The sequence below is a fragment of the Oenanthe melanoleuca genome, chromosome 23, assembly GCF_029582105.1.
Source record: "Oenanthe melanoleuca isolate GR-GAL-2019-014 chromosome 23, OMel1.0, whole genome shotgun sequence".
Classification (NCBI taxonomy): domain Eukaryota; kingdom Metazoa; phylum Chordata; class Aves; order Passeriformes; family Muscicapidae; genus Oenanthe; species Oenanthe melanoleuca.
In genome coordinates, this window is record NC_079356.1 from 4181534 (window position 1) to 4203647 (window position 22114).

Here is a 22114-nt window from a genome sequence, read left to right on the forward strand (position 1 = left end):
CCCAAGGAATTCTGGAGCTGCTCTGGGGCATCCTGAGGCTCCCCAGAAAATTTTGGGGCTTCCCAGGAAGTTCCTGGAGCTTTCTAGAGATTGAGGCTCCCCAGAAAGATCCTGGAGCTTCCCAAGGTGTTCCTGGTGCTGCTCTGAAAGTCCTGGAGCTGCATTCAGGGAAGGAGAAGCTGCACCTGGAGAAGGGTTATGAAAAAGGGCTGGAATTCCCAGTGGGGATTCCCTGGAATAACCCTGCCCTGGCCCCTCTGGAAGAGGAATCCTTTGGCAACACCCAGCAGTCAAATTATCTCCCCAGGGGTTTAACTTCGAAGGAGAATGTTTAAAAAAATCAATGTCCAGGTACAGATATATCCTTAAATATCCTTAAACATCCTTAAATATCCTTAAATATCCTTAAATATCCTTAAATATCCTTAAATATCTGGCCCTAAATGGTCCCTTTTTTTACTGCAGATCCATGAAGCAGCGTGTCCATGTCCAGACAGAATTTCTATCCAGGTTTTCCTGTGCCTATGGATTATTGCCCCAAAGCAACAGCTTGTTTGGGATGAATCCAGAGTCCTGCTGGAACGGGGATCCTGGGGGATGGTGGGGGCTGAGCTTTGTCCCTGCTGCTCTCAGCTGCTTTTCCTTAGTGCCAAAAAATTCAAAGCTCCCAAATCCAGGTTTGGGGTGCAGTGGGAAGCGTGGCAGGGATGGGATGAGCAGGTGGAAGGTGCTGGGTGAGTCCAAAGCAACATCAAAAAAAAACACTTTCTCCTTTTTTTTTTTTTATTTTAATTTTTTAAATCTTGTTTTCCTTGGCTCCCCCACGTCCCGGGCAGGCTGACAGGGAGCTCTGAGGAGCTGAAATCCCTGTGGGAAAAGCTGAGCAGCTGCAGACAATGGATCCATTGCTGCTGGAAAAGGGAGCAGGTGGGGAGGAAACGGAGCCGCACAAAAGGAGGAGGAGGAGGAGGAGCAAGAGGGGATTGTCCAGAAATCCCCGGAGAGGGGCTGGACCCGAGCTGGGCGCTGGGAGAGCCGGGTCTGGCAGCAGCGGCGCTGAAATTCATTAATAAATGAGGTTTTTCCAGGGAATTGTGGGGATGGATCGTGGGTGCTGAAACAGAAGGAAACAGCTGAGAAATTTGGGAATTAAAAAAAAAAAAAAAAAAATCACAAAGTGGAGCAGATGTGAGGGTGAGGATGGATGTCCCAAGGATGGATTCCCAGTGATGGATTTCCAGGGATGGATTTCCCAGGGATGGATTTCCCTGGGATGGATTTCCCAGGGAGGGATTTTCCAGTGATAGATTCCCAGGGATGGATTTCCCAGGGATAGATTCCCAGGGATGGATTTCTCAGTGATGGATTTCCCAGGGATGGATTCTCAGGGATGGATTTCCCTGGGATGGATTTTCCAGGGATGGATTTCCCAGGGATGGATTTTCCATGGATGGATTCCCAGGGATGGATTTCTCAGGGATGGATTTTCCAGGGATGGATGTCCCAAGGATGGATTCCCAGGGATGGATTCCCAGGGATGGATTTCTCAGTGATAGATTTTCCAGGGATGGATTCCCCAGGGATGGATTTCCCAGGGATGGATTCTCAGGGATGGATTTCCCAGGGATGGATTCTCAAGGATGGATTTTCCAGTGATAGATTCCCAGGGATGGATTTCTCAGGGATGGATTTCCCAGGGATGGATTTCCCAGGAATGGATTCCCAGGGATAGATTCCCAGGGATGGATTCTCAGGGATGGATTCCCAGGGATGGATTTCCCAGGGATGGATTTCTCAGTGATGGATTTTCCAGGGATGGATTCCCAGGAATGGATTTCTCAGTGATGGATTTCCCTGCGATGGATTTCCCTGGGATGGATTTCCCAGGGATGGATTCCCAGGGATGGATTTCCCAGGGATGGATTTCCCTGGGATGGATTTTCCAGGGATGGATTTTCCAGGGATGGATTCCCAGGGATGGATTCCCAGGGATGGATTCTCAAGGATGGATTTCCAGGGATGGATTTCTAGGGATGGATTTCTCAGGGATGGATTCCCAGGGTTGGATTTTCCAGGAATGGATTCTCAGGGTTGGATTCCCAGGGATGGATTCCCAGGAATGGACTCTCAAGGATGGATTTCCAGGGATGGATTCCCAGGGATGGATTCCCAGGGATGGATTTCCCAGGGATGGATTCCCAGGGATGGATTCTCAAGGATGGATTTCCAGGGATGGATTTCCAGGGATGGATTCTCAAGGATGGATTTTCAGAGATGGATTCCCATGGATGGATTTCCCAGGGATGGATTTCCCAGGGATGGATTCCCAGGGATGGATTTCTCAGTGATAGATTTTCCAGAGATGGATTCCCAGGGATGGATTCCCAAGGATGGATTCCCAGGGATGGATTTCCCAGGGATGGATTTCTCAGTGATAGATTTTCCAGAGATGGATTCCCAGAGATGGATTCCCAGGGATGGATTCCCAGGGATGGATTCCCAGGAATGAATTCCCAGGCATGGATTTTTCAGTGATAGATTTTCCAGGGATGGATTCCCAGGGAAGTGTTCAGTTCCAGGCTGGGAACTGGGGCAGTGGGAAGTGTCCCTGCCCCTGGCAGGAGGTGGAATTGCAGGATCCTGAATGTCCTTCCAAGCCAAACCACTCTCTGCTCCCAACTTTTATTTCTCTTGGCTGCCTTGCAAGTGCCCTCAGTCTCAGACTTGCACTAAAACTGGAATTTTTCTGGAAGACTTTTCCCACTCCAGTGCCAGCACGGAGCCTCTGGGGCAGCTGAGCTCCCAACCCACTGAGGACACAAAAATTTGTCCCATTTCCTCCATTTCTTCCCCAAAAAAAACCCACAAATCCCAAATCCCTGTGCTTGCAGGGAATGGGATTTTGTCCTCTGGCAGCAATTTTGGGAAGGGTGACTGGAAGTGCAGCAGCCCTGTGGGATCCCACTTTCCTTTCTCATCCCAAACAATATTTCAAGGGATTTCTTTTTATAACAATGATATTAAAAACGAAATTAAAAAAAGAAACTTGGCCAGGCTGCAAATTGGGCCACCAGAAGGACAATGAGGAGGTAAAAAAAAAAAAAAAATAAAAAAATATGGAGTAACTCCTAAGGAAAAGGGAATTTTTTTACAAAAAAAAAACTGTTGAGGCAGCATGAGTCACCCCTCAGTGTGTCCTGGAGCCAGGAAAGCTGGGAACTGGGAGAGCTGGGCACAGATTTTGGCTGGAAGCAGCTCCAGGATGGCAGGAGAAAATCTTGCTGTGCTGAGGGAGCAGCTCAGGATTCACTGGAATGTCCCTGGATGATCCCTGGGATTGCACTGCCAGGGGTGTCCTGCTGCAATGGAGTTGCTGTAAAAGGCAAAATAAAAATTTCTGTTGGAAATGCAAAAAAATCCAATAGAAAACTATTTTATTGCTCTATTAATTAATCCATTAAAGCAGAATTCCAGATATTCCTGAGACTCCCACCATGGATAATAACACACATCCATCCAGGGGTGGGAATAAATTCCTTGGGTTCCTCCATGGAATTTTGAGGATGAAAATTTCTGGGGGAAAGGGATCCTGGAGGATTTTTGGGATGGGATTCCAGCAGGAAAAGAGGGAATTCCCACATGAGGGGCTGGGAATGAGCAACTCCAGCTCTCCATGGCTTCAAGGAAAAATTTAAAATGAATTAAAATCCACCTCCCATGAAAATGCAAATCCCCTCGCTGATTTTCCTCATTATTCCCATTGGATTTTGTTCCAGAATTTGAGGTAGCCCCTCCCTTTGGGGCTGTTTTTGGTTTTTTTTTTTTAATTTCTGATTATCAGCTGCCTCGAGTCTTCACTCAGAGAGAAAATGGATCTTTAATTCCTTTATCTATTGAAGTCGATTTCAGGAATAATTTTTCTCCCACAATGCGAACAATCAGAACTCTGTGGTCTCCCAGATATGTAAAATAGTTCTTTTTTCTTCTTTTGTGAGCAGATATAGTTGTGCTACACAATGAGACTCTGGGAGTGAGTCAACTGAGGAACACTGGATGTATTTAAATTCCATTTTAAATGAACCCCTAGTAAAAAAAAATCCCAGAAAATGCCAAACCCTGGTGTGGAAAAAACTTCATTGCAACACATCATACCCTAAGCACTTTTATCCAACAGAGATTTATTTACCACCCAATTTATTAGGAGGATACTTGACAGAGAAGCAAATGCTTGGAAAACATCGCAGTATTCCTATTTTTTTATTATTATTTTTAATATTAAGCAGGAAAAACATTGGAAGGTTCCTCACACGAGGGACATGTGAGGGTTTAGAACAGGGCAGATCTGTGTCAGAGACAGAGTCTGGCTGCCCCTCAAGGCACGGTCGGCACAGAGATCCCTCACGGTTTGTCCCGATTCCTCACAGTTTATCCCGATTCCTCACAGTTTATCCCGATTTATCCCGATTTGTCCCGGCCCCTCACGGCCCCTCACGCTCCTCCCGCCCCCCGCAAATCTCGCGAGATCTCCGCCAGCTCACGCGGCCCAGCCCGGAGAGGGGAAGGGGGGGGGGGGGGAACACACAAAAAAGGGGCGGAGCCACCGCCCCGCCGCCTCACGGCCCCGCCGCCATCTTGTTTCTCGGCCGCTCAGCGCTCACTCCGCTCCGGCCGCCCCCCTTTTCCCCCCCCTCCCCGCCTCCCGCCGGCCGCACCGGAGGCAGCGCGGGCAGCGGGCGCAGCAGACGGAGGTCGCGGCGCCGGCCGCCCCGGTGAGTGCGCGGGGAGCGCGGCGGGGGGAGAGGGTGGCGGCGGCGGCCCGTGAGGGGGCGCGGGGCGGGGGCGGCCCGAGGGGTCGTTACGGGCCCCCCCCCCTCACCAACGGCTGCGCTGCGATTGGCTGGGGCGCGGCGCGCGCGCTGATTGGTCCGCACGGGGGAGGCGGGCGCGGGGCGGCGGGCGCTGATTGGCTGGCGGGTGCGGACCGGGGAGAGGACAGCGAGCGGACCGTTGTCCCGCGCGGGGTGGGGGGGGCGGCGGGACTGAGGCGGACCCGGGTTCGGGTCTGGCGGAGCCCGGGATACTCGGCCTGAGAGACGGGAATTGGGGCTGGCAGAGCCGGGATCCCCCATTCTGAGAGACGGGAATTGGGGCTGGTGGAGCTCGGGGTCCCCCATTCTGAGAGCCGGGAATTGGGGCTGGTGGAGCCCAGGATCCGAACTGGGGCTGGCAGCGCCCGGGACCCCCATCCTTAGAGCCGGGAATTGGGGCTGGCAGAGCTGGGATCCCCCGTTCTGAGAGCCGGGAATTGGGGCTGGCAGAGCCGGGATCCCCCGTTCTGAGAGCCGGGAATTGGGGCTGGCGGAGCTCGGGATCCCCCATTCTGAGAGCCGGGAATTGGGGCTGGTAGAGCCGGGATCCCCGTTCTGAGAGCCGGGAATTGGGGCTGGCAGAGCCGGGATTCCCGTTCTGAGAGCCGGGAATTGGGGCTGGTGGAGCTCGGGATCTCCATTCTGAGAGCCGGGAATTGGGGCTGGCAGAGCCGGGATCCCCATTCTGAGAGCCGGGAATTGGGGCTGGTGGAGCTCGGGGTCCCCCATTCTGAGAGCCGGGAATTGGGGCTGGCAGAGCCGGGATCCCCCATTCTGAGAGCCGGGAATTGGGGCTGGCAGAGCTCGGGATCTCCATTCTGAGAGCCGGGAATTGGGGCTGGCAGAGCCGGGATCCCCCATTCTGAGAGCCGGGAATTGGGGCTGGTGGAGCCCAGGATCCGAACTGGGGCTGGCAGCGCCCGGGACCCCCATCCTTAGAGCCGGGAATTGGGGCTGGCAGAGCTGGGATCCCCCGTTCTGAGAGCCGGGAACTGGGGCTGGCAGAGCCGGGATCCCCCGTTCTTCGAGCCGGGAATTGGGGCTGGCAGAGCCGGGATCCCCCGTTCTGCGAGCCGGGAATTGGGGCTGGCGGAGCCGGGATCCCCCGTTCTGAGAGCCGGGAATTGGGGCTGGCAGAGCCGGGATCCCCCGTTCTGAGAGCCGGGAATTGGGGCTGGCAGAGCCGGGATTCCCCATTGTGAGAGCCGGGAATTGGGGCTGGCGGAGCCGGGATCCCCCGTTCTGAGAGCCGGGAATTGGGGCTGGCAGAGCCGGGATCCCCCGTTCTGAGAGCCGGGAATTGGGGCTGGCAGAGCCGGGATCCCCCGTTCTGAGAGCCGGGAATTGGGGCTGGCAGAGCCGGGATTCCCGTCCTGCGAGCCGGGACTCGGGGAACGCGCTGCCTCACTGCCGGTTTTACAGAGCTCTGACTTTCCCGGGTGGGCTGTGCTGTGCTGCCTCATTCCTGGGAGGATCCAAAGCCAAGGTGGATAAAGCCTTGAGCACCGTGGTTTGGTGGAAAGTGTCCCTGCCCATGGCAGGGGCTTTAAGGTTTATTTCACTGTAACCGTTTGTGGTTGTGTGATTCCAGGGCAGGTTGTGATCCTGACAGAGGAGCTCGGATATTTAAGTTTATATTTGATTTAAGGAAGAAATTCTTGGTTTTGAGAGTGGTGAGGGGCCGGAATGGATTTCCCAGAGAAGCTGTGTCTGCCCCTGGATCCCTGGAAGTGTCCAAGGCCAGCCTGGACAGGGCTTGGAGCACCCTGGGACAGTGGGAGGTGTCCCTGCCATGGCAGGGAGGGCACTCAGTGATGTTTAAAATCCTTTCCAACCCTTAACATTTTGTCATTCCGTGGTTCTGAAGCTTCTTCAGACTCCCACAGCATTTGGCAAGAAGAGGGGCAGAACCATGGCAAGGCAGTCAAGGGTTTCTGGTACTGTCTTGGGCGTTGTTTAATCTGTGCTCCAAAAGCAGCAAGAGCTGTGGGAACACCTAAATCCTGTTTTTTCCCCGAGTTGAGGGAATAAAATAAATGCCCCCAGGTAACTGGTAAATCCCAGGGCACTGCCAGCAGTGTGGGTGTGGCCTGGATAACCGGGAATTCTTTTGGGCTGGGATTTGGGAATCAATCTTCCCTGTTTTCCCCATTGCTGTCTGAGCATGGACAGTTCAATAATGAGCTCATTACCTTTTCCTCCAGCCCTACAAACCCAACCACCAAATCTTTGGCAACATCCAGGGCCTTTCTTTAGTTTTTTTCCTTAAATGAGGTTCTGGTTTTGGACTGGGCTGTTTGTCCTGGTGCTCTGTGACAGGCTCAGCTCACCTGAGCATCGTGGTGACAACAATGTCACACCTGCCTCTGGCAAAAGCAGGGACAGGATCCCAGGGAAGGGCTGGGGCTGTTCCAGGGGGGATTTAGGGAAAGGGGGCACTGACCTGGGAATGGGAACATTCCTGAGGCTGCCAGAGCTCCAGGAATATTTGGACACCGCTCCCAGGGTTGGACTGGATGATCCTTCCAGCTCAGGATATTCCACGATTCTGGGATCCAGCAGAATCCCTGAGTGCTCATTCCAGGCAGGAATAGATGTGATCCCAGCTCTGGTGACCTTTTCCTGCCTGGCCCTGTTAGTTTGTGCTTGATCAAGATAAATCCTGTTTGTCCAAGCAGATTTCCACGGGAATCAGGGGCAGTGGAAATTCCTGGAAGTGCCTCAGAGAGGCGGGTGACACCTCCAGGGTTTGGAACATTCCTTTCTCCCAGTGTTTTCCCAGGAACTCTGGAGTCCATGGAATGGTTAATCCCATCCAGTCCCACCCAATTCCATGGGCAGGGACACCTCCCACCGTCCCAGGTTGCTCCAGCCTGGCCTTGGACACTTCCAGGATCCAGGGGCAGCCCCAGCTTCTCTGGAATTCCATCCCAGCCCCTCCCCAGCCTCACAAGAAAGAATTCCTTCCCAAATTCCCATCCAAACCCTCTGTGATTTCAGAGCAAGAACAGCTGCAATGCTTGGAATAAACCCTTTAGGGCTTCCCAAATTAATTCAGTGAGGTTTTTTCCACAAATAAAAATGCAGGTCTTCCCAAAATTAATTTAGCGTTTTTATCACCCCACAAATAAACCTTTTACTGTAGAACTTGTCCAAATTACCCAGTTTTTATTGCCAGGAGGAATTATTAACCACTGTGAGCATCAGCTGTTCCTGTGGGTCATTCCCAAGCCCAGCAGAGCAGCTTTGGGTCCCTTGGGATGTGTTTGTCCTGTCACAACCCCTTGGAATTCCAGAATTCCAGCCAGGCATTCCTCTGTTCTGCAGGAAAGGTGCTGGCTTTGTTTTTCTTACCACCCAAAGCACCTCACATAATTCCAATAGTCAGAATTCCACAGCTTCCAGGCCCTGTTTTCTATCTGAGGAATGCCACAGGAAGAGAACAGAGTGCATTTATTTTTTTTTTAAGGCCTTGTTTTAACCAATTCTATTCCCCCAAATCATCAGGAAGATCTATTTTTAAATTAATCTCAGATTCAAAGTGATTTAATCTGCAGGGCTGGTCAAGGCTTGGCTGTGCTTCCCAATATTTTTTGCCTCTGGATAATCCTGTCAGCAGGAAATTATACCTTGGAATTACAGCTCAAAATCCATTGGGGTGCTGTTGATAAAAGTGGGATTTGTGCATCCAGAGGTTAAAATATCTCCTGATTTCTACAACTTTTTTATTGTGGACTATTCCCATTGTTCACCCACAACATTCCCAAATTCCCATCCAAGTGCTGCTGGAGGGGGACTGTGTGTGATGAAAACAAAGGGAAATTATTGGTGTTGCAGGTGAATTTAGGGAATATTGCTGGGATTTATCGTGCCCAGGGTTTGGGGGCTGTGCCAGGGAGCTGGAAACCCACCTCTATTTTTTTTTTTTTCAATGCTTGAAATGTCCCCGAGGTGTGTCAGAGATGGTGGCAGGCCCTGTGCAGAAATTAAAACACAACGAGTGCGGCTCACCCTTCGTTCCATGAGGGTGGCACAGCCCTGGAGCGGCTGGAGGCTCCCTCTGGGGACATCCCTGGAGCTGTCCCTGTGTCACCTGGGCTGCGTGATCTCCAAAAGTCCCAAAATTTCTGCAATTCCGGGATCCGACCGCGCGCGCTCCCGCCGCGCCTCGCGCACGTGCGGCCCCGCGCCGCGCCGGGAAGGCGTGGCGGGAACCGCCGTGATTGACAGCCGCGCGGGCCAATCAGCGGCCGCCTCCTCCAGCCTCCTCTGGCGTTTGAATAGGAGGCGAAGCGGCCAATCGGGGCGGGGCCGGGGGGCGGGGCTTGCCTGACCCCTGCGGCCGCCGCTCAAGGTAACTTTAAAGCAGGAAGCGGCCGGCGAGGCTGCGCCGCGGCGCCGGCCAATGGCAGCGCGGGGCCGCGGGGCGCGCAGCCAATGGGAGGGCGCGCCCGCGCGGCGCGCGGCCAATGGGCGCGGGCGCGGGGCGGGCCGGGCGCGCGCAGCGGGGCGCGCGGGGCCGCCGCCGTTAAAGGGGCCGCGGGCACGGCCCGGTCCGTGGGGGGCCCGGCCGCCGCCGCCGGGGTCACTCAAAGACAAAGCCATGGCGGGGACGGCACGGCCGGCGGTGAGTCCAGCGCGCTGCCGCCGCGCTGCTGGCGGGGGAGGGCGGCCCGGGCGCCGGGGACAGGCCGCGGCGGCCGGGGGATGCTGTGCGTCCCGCTGTGGCAGCGGGGAGGCGCGGCGGGATGCGGGATTCAGCGCTGGGGCCGCGCAGCTCCGCCAACACCGTGAGGGCAGCGGTGAGGGGGGGCGGCCGTGAGGGTCCCCTCACAACAGCGGGGTGCCCTTGGCCTCGCAGATCGGGGGGGACAACAACAGAGCCGCGACACCCCAAACTCCCCGAGCGTGCCGCTGCCCTTTGTTGTCGCTTTTTGAGGGGAAAGCGGCGCTGGAGGTGACCGGGAGCGGGTCGGAGCCGTGCCCGGGCCCCCCGAGCCCCCCGAGCCCCGACCCGCAGCCGGGCCTGCACCCGTGACCTTGAAATCCCAGCGCTCCCCGCCGCCGCTAGGAAGGACAAAGTTTGTTTGCGGCACTTTGGACCAAAAAAAAAAAAAAAAAAAAAGAGAGAAAAGAGGGAGGAAAAAAAAAAAATGGAGCTGCTGGCTGTGGCTGAGGGCATCAAGGACACGGGGGGAGATCAGAACGGGAGTTGGGTTTTGGCGAGCGCAGCGCGGACATGCGGCTCCTCTGAGATGCTCTTCCCTCTCAGGGCGACAAAATCTTTTTTTATTTTATTTTTTTTCACCTTTAATCGTTGATGTTGACCTTAAAAAGGTTTGGAGAATTGAGGGTAATGAGCTGATCCAACTTTGTAGAACGCGGCTCCTTGACCCTGAAGCTTCACCTCCTATCACGGTTCCATTCCTGCCCAGGTGGATTTTAATTTAAAGTGTTTAAATTCAAATTTCAGCCTCCTTCGACTTCTTGGCGTTGTCACAATTTCACTGTGAGGAAGTGAAAAAAAATGAGAAATGTCCCTAAAAGTCACCTTTTAATAATTCAGGAATTTTAGGAAGAACTTCTAGAGCAGTGAAGCAAAATCTGGTTCTGAGCATGAAGGTCATTGTCAGCATCTTGAAGCAAAAAGAAAAAATATTTTAATAATTTCCTTTATAACAAAATTAAAAAAAAAAAAAATTAAAATATACCCAGCTTTTAAGTGTTGGCAGGACACCAGGGCAACCTGCAGCTCCCAGAAATGAGAATAAAAAAAATCCTCCTGAAATCTTGATTCCACCCAATATTTGGAATATTTTAATTTTTCCAGAGTAGCTCTTGCTTGATCTTTCTAGGTCAAGAGCCTGGGAAATGGGAAAATCGATTTATTAACAAATTATTCTGGTTCCTTTTGATTTTTTTCCAGCTTTGGAAGAGCAGGAAGGTCCCATTTTAAGGAGTGAAGTTTGAGTGTCCCTTCTGCTCCAAAGATCTCAATTTTTTTCTCAGAACATCTGATTTTTTTCCTCAAAAAATTCAGATTTTTTTTTGTTTTATTCTCTAGATGTTTGATATATTAGTTCTATTCTCTATGTGAACTTGATTTTTCAGCATTATTCTCTAAGAGTTTGATTTTCTGCTTTTATTCTTTACTTAGGTTTGATTTTTTTAGTTTTATTCCCTATTAATTTTAAATTTTATTCCTATGAGTGAAATTTTTTTAGCTTTATTCTCTAAAAATTTGATTTTTAAATTTCATTCTCTATGAGTTTGATTGTTTTACTCACTATAAGTTCAATATTTTAGCTTTATTCCCTATGAGTTTGATCTTTCAGCTTTATTTTCTAAGAGTTTGATTTTCCTACCTTGATTTTTTTCCAGCTGTTTGCTTTCCCAGGAGCCTTTTTTTCTGTAAATTTTATTTTTTAGTTTCTCCTAAAATTTTAACCTGGAAATTCAATCTTGGAAAAGATCCCTTGAGCCACCTCAGTGAACGTGTCAGGGCTTTTTTCAGCCACAAAATTTGGATTTTATTTTATTTTATTTCATTTAATCAGGTTAATATCTTGGATTTATATAATGGGGGTGACATCTGTATTTTAATTATTTTGGCTCATGAGGTGATTTCTTCATTTCAGGGTTTAAATGAATTAAATTTGGTGAGTTTTCTACCTAAAATCATGAATTATTTAATTTTTTTAAAGCTCTATAATTAGTTAAACTTTTTAATTATGATCGAGAATAATTGACCTTTTAATTCAGGGGATTAAAAACCACAGCAAGAACAAAGTTCAGAACATCTCCAAAGCATCCTAGGAATTAAAAAATGAGATTTTTTTGGGAATTATTCCCAAAAACTGAAGGGATTTTTTTGTTTGTTTCTGTTTATTTGGTCACTTCTTGCTCAAATCAGAGCAGAAATTATCCATTTTTATAACACCAAAGCATTTTTATTTCAATTAAGAAATAATAAGAAAAGAGAATAAAAAAGAAATTAAACCATCCTGGCTGCCTGGATTTAAGCAGGAGGGAAAAACTTCTATAAAAAACCAATTAATTTTAACTTTTAATTAAAATAATTAATTTTAGCTTTAATTTTAACTTTTTTTAATTTTTAACTTTTGATGCCATTGGATGATTTAATTTCTAAAATTTGATTGAAGACAGTAATAGGAATATTGAATATTCTATGGAATAATAGGATTAAATAGATATTTATCAACAGATACAGAAATAAGTGAATTTATATAAATTTACAGAATGCTGCAACACATTAAAATCATTTATTTATCCCAAATTTCCCTGGAATAAAAAATTGGGAGTTGGGATCCAGATCCTGCTGCCCAAACTTTTATAACCAAAACCTCTGGGTCACTAAATGCAACTTTTAATTCTTGAAATAACTTCTCAACCTCTTAAAAATTTAGTTTAAAATGTTAAAAATGTGAATATTTTGGGGGTTTTTTTTAAGCAGAATTTCACCCTCCCCTGAGTTTTTGTCCATTCCCTTTCCCAGCTTTCTGTTGAATTTAAAACATTATTTTATAGATTTTTTTTTAATAAATAAATATGTGTTAGATGTAAAAAGTCTTTAATTCTGATTGGTTTTAGTTGTTTTTTTAAATTATTGTCATTGGTTTCAAATTTTTTTTTATTTAATTATTGTCTTTGGTTTTAATAGTTTTTTTTTTTATTATTTAGTTATCCCCATTGGTTTGAATATATTTTTTAAATTTAATTATTCCCATTGATTTTAGTAGTTTTTTTTAAATTTAATTATCCCCATTGGTTTTAATTGTTCTTTAATTTGTTGTCTGTCCACAGTGCTGGGATTTTTGATGCTTTAATAATTACTAATTAAATTACTTATTTAGTAATTAAATAATTAATAATTTTAATAAGTTAAATGATGGTGATGCTGTGGTTTCAGTGATTAATTAGCTTTAATTATTAAAGATTTCTTGGTTTTTTTTTGTGACAAATTAGGAAGTGGCAGATGGGATTTTGGGATGGAGTTGTGGGATTTTGGGAAGGAATTGTGGGATTTTGGGAAGAAGTTGTGGGATGGGATTGTGGGATTTTTTGGGATGGAGTTATTGGATTTTGGGGTGGAATTGTTGGATTTTTGGGATGGAATTGTGTGGGATTATGGGATGGAATTGTGTGGGATTATGGGATGGAATTGTGGGATTTTTGGATGGAGTACTGTGTGGGATTTTGGGATGGAATTCTGTGGGATTTTTGGGATGGGATTGTGTGGGATTTTTGGGATGGAGTGTGGGATTTTTGGGATGGAGTTGTGTGGGATTTTTGGGATGGAACTGTGGGATTTTTGGGATGGAATTGTGGGATTTTTGGGATGGGATTGTGGGATTTTTGGGATTGGATTTTGGGATGGAGTTGTGTGGGATTTTTGGGATGGAGTTGTGTGGGATTTTTGGGATGGAGTTGTGTGGGATTTTTGGGATGGAGTTGTGTGGGATTTTTGGGATGGAGTTGTGTGGGATTTTTGGGATGGGATGGTGTGGGATTTTTGGGATGGAACTGTGTGGGATTTTTGGGATGGAACTGTGTGGGATTTTTGGGGTGGGATTGTGTGGAATTTTGGGGTGGGGATGGAACTGTGTGGGATTTTTTGGGATGGAACTGTGGGGGATTGTGTGGGATTTTTGGGGTGGGATTTTTTGGGGTGGGATTGTGTGGGAGTTTTGGGATGGAGTTGTGTGGGATTTTTTGGGATGGAGTTGTGTGGGATTTTTGGGATGGAGTTGTGTGGGATTTTTGGGATGGAGTTGTGTGGGATTTTTGGGATGGAGTTGTGTGGGATTTTTGGGATGGAATTGTGAGGGATTTTGGAAAGGATTTCTGGGATTTTGGGATGGAATTGTGAGGGATTTTTGGGATGGAATTGTGAGGGATTTTGGAAAGGATTTCTGGGATTTTGGGATGGAATTGTGAGGGATTTTGGAAAGGATTTCTGGGATTTTGGGATGGAATTGTGCTCCTGTCACAGAGGAAGCTCAGGGATGCTCCAGGGATTTCTCCAGCTTAATATGAATTGGAATTATTTGCAAAATTCCCTGTCCCAAAATTTGATCCAGGGATTTATTGAGGTGGAAAAGCAGAGCTGGAATGTCCCCAGGGATGAGGAAAATCCTCCCAGATTTATTTCCCATCCCTCATTTGTGATTCCTGCACATTCTGGAGCTGCTCTGGGTGTTTGATGTTAGTGACTGTCCCAAAATTCCCAATCCTTGCAGGCTGTTGGGAATTCCTGCTGTGCTCCTGTTAATAGGAACTGGAATTATTTACAGAAATCCTTGTCCCAAAATTTGATCCAGGGATTTATTGAGAGGGAAATTTTGGTTTGAAGCAGAGCTGGGATGTCCCCAGGGATGTGGGCAGGGAGTGCTGAGTGTCCCAACCCCTCACCTGGATTAGGGACAGGCTGATCCCACTGATATTTCCCTTTTTTTTTCACCTCAAAGCAGTTTGCAGAGATCCCAATCTCCCTGGGTGCAAGGATATCCAATGGAATAATTGGAATAATCAGATTTGTAACACCTCAGGCTAATCCCCCATTTGGAAAACAGCTTCAGTTAAAAGATTTGGAATTTAGATCTTCCTGCTTTTGCTCTCCTGTGTTGTGCAGACTTAATTCCTCCTCTTGATCCTGAGAAAAACAAGGATTTGAAAACTGCTGGAAAGCCACAAAATTTAGTGTGAAACAAATGATTATTTTACTTTTTTTCTGGAAAAATAAATTTAATTTTAAAAAAAATCAGGCGGTTGTGAGACCTGAGCTGACATTCTTTTTCCTGAGGGATTAACCCTTTCCTGAATTCCTGGAACACAGAACCATTTACAGGAAGGAATTTCTTTGCAATCTTTACCCTAAACTCATCAATTTGAAGCCTTTAATTCTGTTTATTTTGGTTTTTTTTGTCTTTTCCAGCTGCCAGGATGTCGACAGACGGCGCTTTCGGCACGGCCGGCAGCAGCGATGCCCAGCAGAGCCTCCAGTCCTTCTGGCCAAGGGTGATGGAGGAAATCAGGAACCTCACTGTGGTGAGAACAGGAATTCCCAAAAAATTCCCAAAAAAAAAATAATCAGGGAGAAGTTCCTGTCACTGCTCAGCTGCTCACGTGGAACGTGGAGCTGGAAATTGGGGTTTTGTGGGATGCGGTGAAGGATGTGAGGAATGATCCCACAAAAATGGGGAGGGAAATGGGATTTTAGCAGGGTTATAAAATCATGGGATGGTTTAGGAAGTGAGCAATGATCCCCCAAAAAATGGAGATGGAAATGGGATTTTATCAGAGATATAAAATCATGGGATGGTTTAGGAAGTGAGCAATGATCCCCCAAAAAATGGAGATAAAAATGGGATTGTGGCAGAGTTATAAAATCATGGAATGGTTTAGGAAGTGAGTAATAATCCCTCCCAAAAAATGGAGATAAAAATGGGATTGTAGTGGAGGGTTAAAATCATGGAATGGTTTAGGAAGTGAGGATTAATCCCCCAACTAGGAGGGAGTCTCCAAAAAAATGGAGATAGAAATGGAATTGTGTCAGAGTTATAAAGTCATGGAGTGGTTTAGGAAGTGAGCAATGATCACCCCCAAAATAGGGATGGAAATGGAATTTTAGCAGAGTGGTAAAATCATGGAATGGTTTAGGAAGTGAGCAATAATCCCCCCAAAAATGGAGATAAAAATGGGATTGTGGCAGAGTTATAAAATCATGGAATGGTTTAGGAAGTGAGCAATAATCCCCCAAAGAATGGAGATGGAAATGGGATTTTATCAGAGATATAAAATCATGGAGTGGTTTAGGAAGTGAGGAATAATCCCTCCCAAAAAATGGAGATAAAAATGGGATTGTAGCAGAGTTATAAAATCATGGAATGGTTTAGGAAGTGAGGATTAATCCCCCAACTAGGAGGGAGTCTCCAAAAAAATGGAGATAGAAATGGAATTGTAGCACTTATAAAATCATGGAGTGGTTAGGAAGGGAGCAATAGTCTCCCAAAAAATGGAGATGGAAGTGGAATTGTGGCAGAGTTATAAAAGCATGGAATGGGTTAGGAAGTGAGCGATAATCCCCCAAAAATGGAGATAGAAATGGAATTTTATCAGTGTTATAAAATCATGGAATGGAGGGAATCTCCAAAAAAAGGAGATAGAAATGGAATGGTTTAGGAAGAAAGCAATAATCCCCCCCAAAAATAGGCAGGGAAATGGAATTGTGGCAGAGTGATAAAATCATGGAATGGTTTAGGAAGTGAGCAATAATCCCCCAAAAAATGGAGATAAAAATGGGATTATGTCAGAGTTATAAAATCATGGAATGGTTTAGGAAGTGAGGATTAATCCCCCCAAAAATGGGGAGAGAAATGGAATTTTAGCAGAATTATAAAATCAAGGAATGGTTTAGGAAGTGAGCAATAATCCCCACAAAAATGGGGATAGAAATGGAATTCTGGTAGAGTTACAAAATCATGGAGTGGTTTAGGAAGTGAGGATTAATCCCCCAACTAGGAGGGAGTCTCCAAAAAAATGGAGATAGAAATGGAATTGTAGCACTTACAAAATCATGGAATGGTTTAGGAAGTGAGCAATAATCCCCCCCCAAAAAATGGGGAGAGAAATGGAATTTTAGCAGAGTTATAAAATCATGGAGTGGTTTAGGAAGTGAGCAATAATCCCCCAAAAATGGAGATGGAAATGGGATTTTATCAGAGATATAAAATCGTGGAATGGTTTAGGAAGTGAGGAATGATCCCCCAAAAAATGGGGATGGAATGGAATTGTGGCAGAGTTATAAAATCATGGAGTGGTTTAGGAAGTGAGCAATAATCCCCACAAAAATGGGGATGGAAATGGAATTGTAGCAGTTATAAAATCATGGAGTGGTTTAGGAGGTGAGCAATAATCCCCCAAAAAATGGGGATGGAAATGGAATTGTAGCAGTTATAAAATCATGGAATGGTTTAGAAAGTGAGCAATAATCCCCCCCAAAAACAGAGATAAAAATGGGATTGTGGCAGAGTTATAAAATCATGGAATGGTTTAGGAAGAGAGCAATAATCCCCCAAAAAATGGAGATGAAAATGGGATTTTATCAGAGATACAAAATCATGCAATGGAGGGCTTAAAAAAAATGGGAGGATAGAAATGGAATTGTAGCAGAATGATGAAATCATGGAAGGTTTAGGAAGTGAGGAATAGTCCCCCAAAAAATGGAGATGGAAATGGAATTGTAGCAGTTATAAAATCATGGAATGGTTTAGGAGGTGAGAAATAATCCCTCAACTAGAGGAAAATCTCCTGAAAAAAATGGAGCTAGAAATGGAATTGTGGCAGAGTGATCAAATCTGGATATTTTACTCTCAAAATGCATCTTAGATTTTTCTCTCCTCCCCAAATTCCCCATGAACTCCAATTCTGTGAATGAATTTTTGAGTTTAGTCCTGAACCAGCTCCTCTGACAGCCCTGAAGTGTTGAAATGTGTGTTGTTATCAAATTTATTAAATTAAAGACATTTGATTTCAAAAATCCCATCTGGGCTGACAAGAACAACTGGACTAAGCAACTTCTATTTTTTTTTTTCCATCCCCACAAGAGGTGTGGGAACAAGGGCACAATAAAATTGACTTTTGAAGAGAGATTGATGAATTCCTGAGATCCAAAATTCAATCCTGAAAACAAAAAAATCCACCAAGCCCAGCATAAGCTGATTTTATTTTTATTTTATTTTTATTTTATTTTTATGTTTTATATTTTATTTTATTTTTATTTTATTTTATTTTATTTTATTTTATTTTATTTTATTTTATTTTATTTTATTTTATTTTATTTTATTTTATTTTATTTTATTTTATTTTATTTTTATTTTATTTTTATTTTTATTTTATTTTATTTTATTTTTATTTTTATTTTATTTTATTTCATTTTTTTCTATGTGCAGATAGTTGATTAAAGAAACAGATGTAGAAAATTTTGGATGCATAACCAGAATTAATTCCTTGGCTCTTTCAGCACATTGAATTCTTGTGTTGAGGAGCTGAAGTTTCATCTCCACATGAAAGGAATTTATTATGCAGATTAATTTTGATCTTTTTATTGCTGTGCCAGCTCAGGAGTCCCTGGAAATGGAGCTGAGGGCAAGGAGGGAAAAGGGAGAGCAGGAAAAATCCCAATTCTGAAATTTATTCTGTTTTTTTATTAAAATTGTTCCTGTGGATGTTGGTGGGAAAAAATCTGTTGGTCCCTGAATTTTGGGAAATGAGGGCAAGGAAGAAAAAGGGAGAACAGGGAAAATCCCAGAACTGTGGAATCAAAAAGTGAAATTTAATCTGTTGAATATTATTGAAATTTGAATATTGAATATTATAGAAAATTGTTCCTTTGGATGTGAAAATTCTGTTGGTTCCTGATTTTTGGGAATTGAGGGCAAGGAGGGAAAAGGGAGAACAGGAAAAGATCCCAGAACTGTGGAATCAAAATGTGAAATTTAATCTCTTGAATATTATTGAAATTTGAATATTGGATATTGAATATTATTGAAAATTGCTCTTTTGGATGTGGGTGTGAAAACTCTGTTGGTTCCTGAATTTTGGGAATTGAGGGCAAGGAGGAAAAAGGGAGAATAGGGAAAATCCCAGTGTTGTGAAATTATCAAATCCTGAAATTTAATCTGTTTAATATTATTGAAATTTGAATATTGGATATTGAACATTACTGAAAATTTCTGATGTGAATGTGAAAAATCTGTTGTCTCTGAATTTTGGGAAATGAGAGCAAGGAGGAAAAATGGAGAGCAGGAAAAGATCCCAGAACTGTGGAATCAAAATGTGAAATTTATTCTGTTGAATATTATTGAAATTTGAATATTGGATATTATAGAAAATTTCTCCTGTGGATGTGGATGTGAAAATTCTGTTGGTCTCTGATTTATCCTGAAATTTATTCTGTTTATTTTTAAAATTTCTCCTGTGGATGTTGGTGGGAAAAATCTGTTGGTCCCTGAATTTTGGGAATTGAGGGCAAGGAAGGGAAAGGGAGAACAGGAAAAATCCCAGTGCTGTGGAATAAAAATATGAAATTTATTCTGTTGTATTATTGAATATTATTGAGATTTGATACTTGAATATTATTTGAAATTTGAATATTGAATATTATGGAAATTTGAATATTGAATGTTATTGAAATTTGATACTTGAATATTATGGAAATTTGAATATTGAATATTATGGAAATTCGAATATTGAATATTATGGAAATTTGAATATTGAATATTATTGAAATTTGATACTTGAATATTATTGAGACTTGAATATTGAATATTATTGAAATTTGAATATTGAATATTATTGAAATTGCTCCCATGGGTGTTGGTGTAAAAGCTCTGTTGGTCCCTGATTTTTAAGGTTATTTCTTCCTGGTTTTGTGGGATTTTTGTAGTTAAAATTCAGGAATAAAACAAGAATAAAGTGTGTTTAAAGAAAAGAAAAAATTTGGAATTTGTGTCCTTCTCATTAATGGCCTGGCTGCCTTAAAGGAGTCAAAAATATTTAAATTTTATTTTTTTTTTATCTAAATCTAAATATTTTAATACTGTTTGTGTCTCATCAAAGTTGAAATTAAGTGTTGAGGATGAAAAATTTTCTGTGATGCTCAAAATTCCTTTAAAAAGGAAAAACCAGTGAGAAAAAAATAGCAAAAAACCCAAAAATTAACAACAAAAAAAACTTTTTTGGGATATTTTTCCATATCCTAGCAACCCTTTCACTTGTTTATATGTTAGTCCCTGAATATTGTGTATTTAATATAATAATTTATATAATTTATAAATAATTTATATAAGTTTATATCATGTTTAAGGACATGTCCCAACCCTTTTATTGCCCAAAATTCCCCATTCTCCATCAGGATGGGACAAATTAATTCTGCAGAATAAAGCAGAAAATGCTTTTTAATTTTAATATATTTATATCAAAGTGTATAAATATATTAATAATTCTAAATAAATAATTCTAAATCTGTTGGATATTAATTAAATTAAATTTTTCTTCCCAGAAAAAAAAATAAATCTGATTTTTCAGCAGTTTTCCCTCTCTTTTGTTTCCCTGACACTTCCTGTTTTTTCCCCAGAGAAATGAGTTTCTCATTATTTTTGTTTAGAAAATAAGATTATTATTTTTTTTAATAAGATTTTTTTTTTTTTTAATAAGATTTTTTAAAGTAGGAATTCTTCATACAGTGGGATGTAACCTCAAACTTTCTCTCTTTTTTAAGAAATTCCTATTAGGAATACACTGGATTAATTAATTTATTTTAATTCCATTTTTTTTTTTTTTCTTGAGGAAAGGGAGAAACTTCCTGGGTAGGAAAATCCCAAACCACCATTCCTAAAACCAGGGAAAAATCCACCTAAAAATTAAAAATTCATCTTTTAAACCAGATTCTTACAAGGTTTTTATCACCAAAATTGGGATTTAGCAATGAAAAAATACAAATAAAACCAGGATTTCATCCAGCTCTTGTTTATTTTTATTTTCTCCTGTGATTTTTTTTTTTTTTTTTTTTTTTTGTTTTATAAATGGTTTCTGGGGCTTAGGAAATATAATTGAATTAATTGTTTAAAATATAACAGAAATGTTCTGTTCTTCAGGAAAATTTCAGTTGGAAGTGAAATAATAAATACAAATTTCTGACAGAAAAAAATCAACATTAAAAAAAAAAAAAAAAAAAAAAAAGATTTTTTTCCCTTAGCAAGAATAAATCTGATTTTAACCAGTTCAATTCTAGAAAACACTGATTGTTTTAATGTTGATTTTAATTTTATTTTCAATATCAGTAAAAAAAAAATTTCTTAAATTTTTCTGCAGAAAGATTTCAGAGTTCAGGAGCTGCCCCTGGCTCGGATTAAGAAAATCATGAAGCTGGATGAAGATGTGAAGGTAAATTCAGATTTTTTTTTTAACCTGGAATTTCTCATCCTGAACAGGATTTATGATCCTTCTCCTGAATATTTTACCTCTTGTTCCTTAAAATCCATTTTTCTGCTCATTATTGTTATTTTTAAATAGTTTATTTTAATATATATTTTTTAAATATATATTAAAATATGTATATTGTGCATATATATTATATATCTTATATATATGAATATATAATATATAAATATATATAAATATATAAATATATATGTATAAATAGATATATAAATATATAAAAATAAATATATATAAAAATATATAAATATATATGTATGTAAATGTATGTATATATGTATAAATATACATATATATATATATATATATATATATATATATATATATATATATATATAATTTATATTTTTAAATAATTTAAAGCATTATTTATCAAAAATCCCTCAGCCTTTTGTGGTTAAACTGAGATGAAAACAGAAACTTTTGGGATTTTGACTTTACAGTTTTGTATTCTTGTGATAAATCCCACTTTAAGCATAAATAAATACAAAAATAATTCTGATTATTTCCTGTTTTCTCTCCAATTCCCTTTTTGTTTTTCTCCACTCTCACAAAGATTTAGAGTGATTTTTTTTCTGCCACATAATTCCATTTTTATGGAAAAAGAAGGAATAATTCAGGTGGATAACCTGGATTTAATCCCACTAGTTTAAATCACTTAAATTTCTGCCACTTATTTAATTTTTTTATGGAAAAAGAAGGAATAATTCAGGTGGATAACCTGAATTTGATCCCAATATTTGGGATTTTGGTGACAGGGAGGAAAAAGGAATCACCTGCAATTTTTACTCTGTGCTGCTCCTCTCATCCCTGTTTTTTTATTTGGAAAAATATCACTGAATTCCTGATGGAAAAGAGAATTATTTATCCTTTTTTTATTTTTTTTTTATTTTTTCCCCCCATCCTTCTGTCAGGACAGCACTTAATTTAAATTCTGAAAATTCAGAATCCCTGGAAAAGAATGAACCCAGACCTCAGAACCAAATAAATGCCAAATTTATGATGATAAAGGAGAAAAATCAGATTTTAAGGCAGAGTGGAGAGCAGGGAAAGTCTCTGGAATATTCCTAATTAAATTAATTAATTACCATTAATACCAAATCAGCAGAGAGCCAAAACTGCTTCATTTGAGTAAAACTTGAGCCAGATTTTTTTTGCAGAAAAATAATTTGGTGAGTCCAAGTCTTCACTCCAAATCTTTGCCATTTCACATTTATTTCAAATTA

At 42.5% G+C, this 22114-nt stretch overlaps 1 protein-coding gene across 19 annotated transcripts in view; it reads left to right on the forward strand.

Moving 5' to 3' along the window:
• Nucleotides 1-4533: 4533 nt before the first annotated feature.
• Nucleotides 4534-22114, forward strand: part of NFYC (nuclear transcription factor Y subunit gamma) — a 33898-nt gene continuing 16317 nt past the window's right edge. For 11 of the 19 annotated variants that reach the window (XM_056509405.1, XM_056509407.1, XM_056509412.1 and 8 more), the window contains exons 1-3: nucleotides 4534-4769; nucleotides 14824-14936; nucleotides 20763-20834. In XM_056509405.1, the coding sequence (XP_056365380.1) occupies nucleotides 14832-14936; nucleotides 20763-20834 (177 nt within the window). In that variant the 5' untranslated portion in view covers nucleotides 4534-4769; nucleotides 14824-14831. Of the gene's footprint in view, nucleotides 4770-9363; nucleotides 9496-14823; nucleotides 14937-20762; nucleotides 20835-22114 lie in introns of those variants that run through there. The other 8 variants (XM_056509416.1, XM_056509418.1, XM_056509420.1 and 5 more) reach the window with 3 other exon arrangements.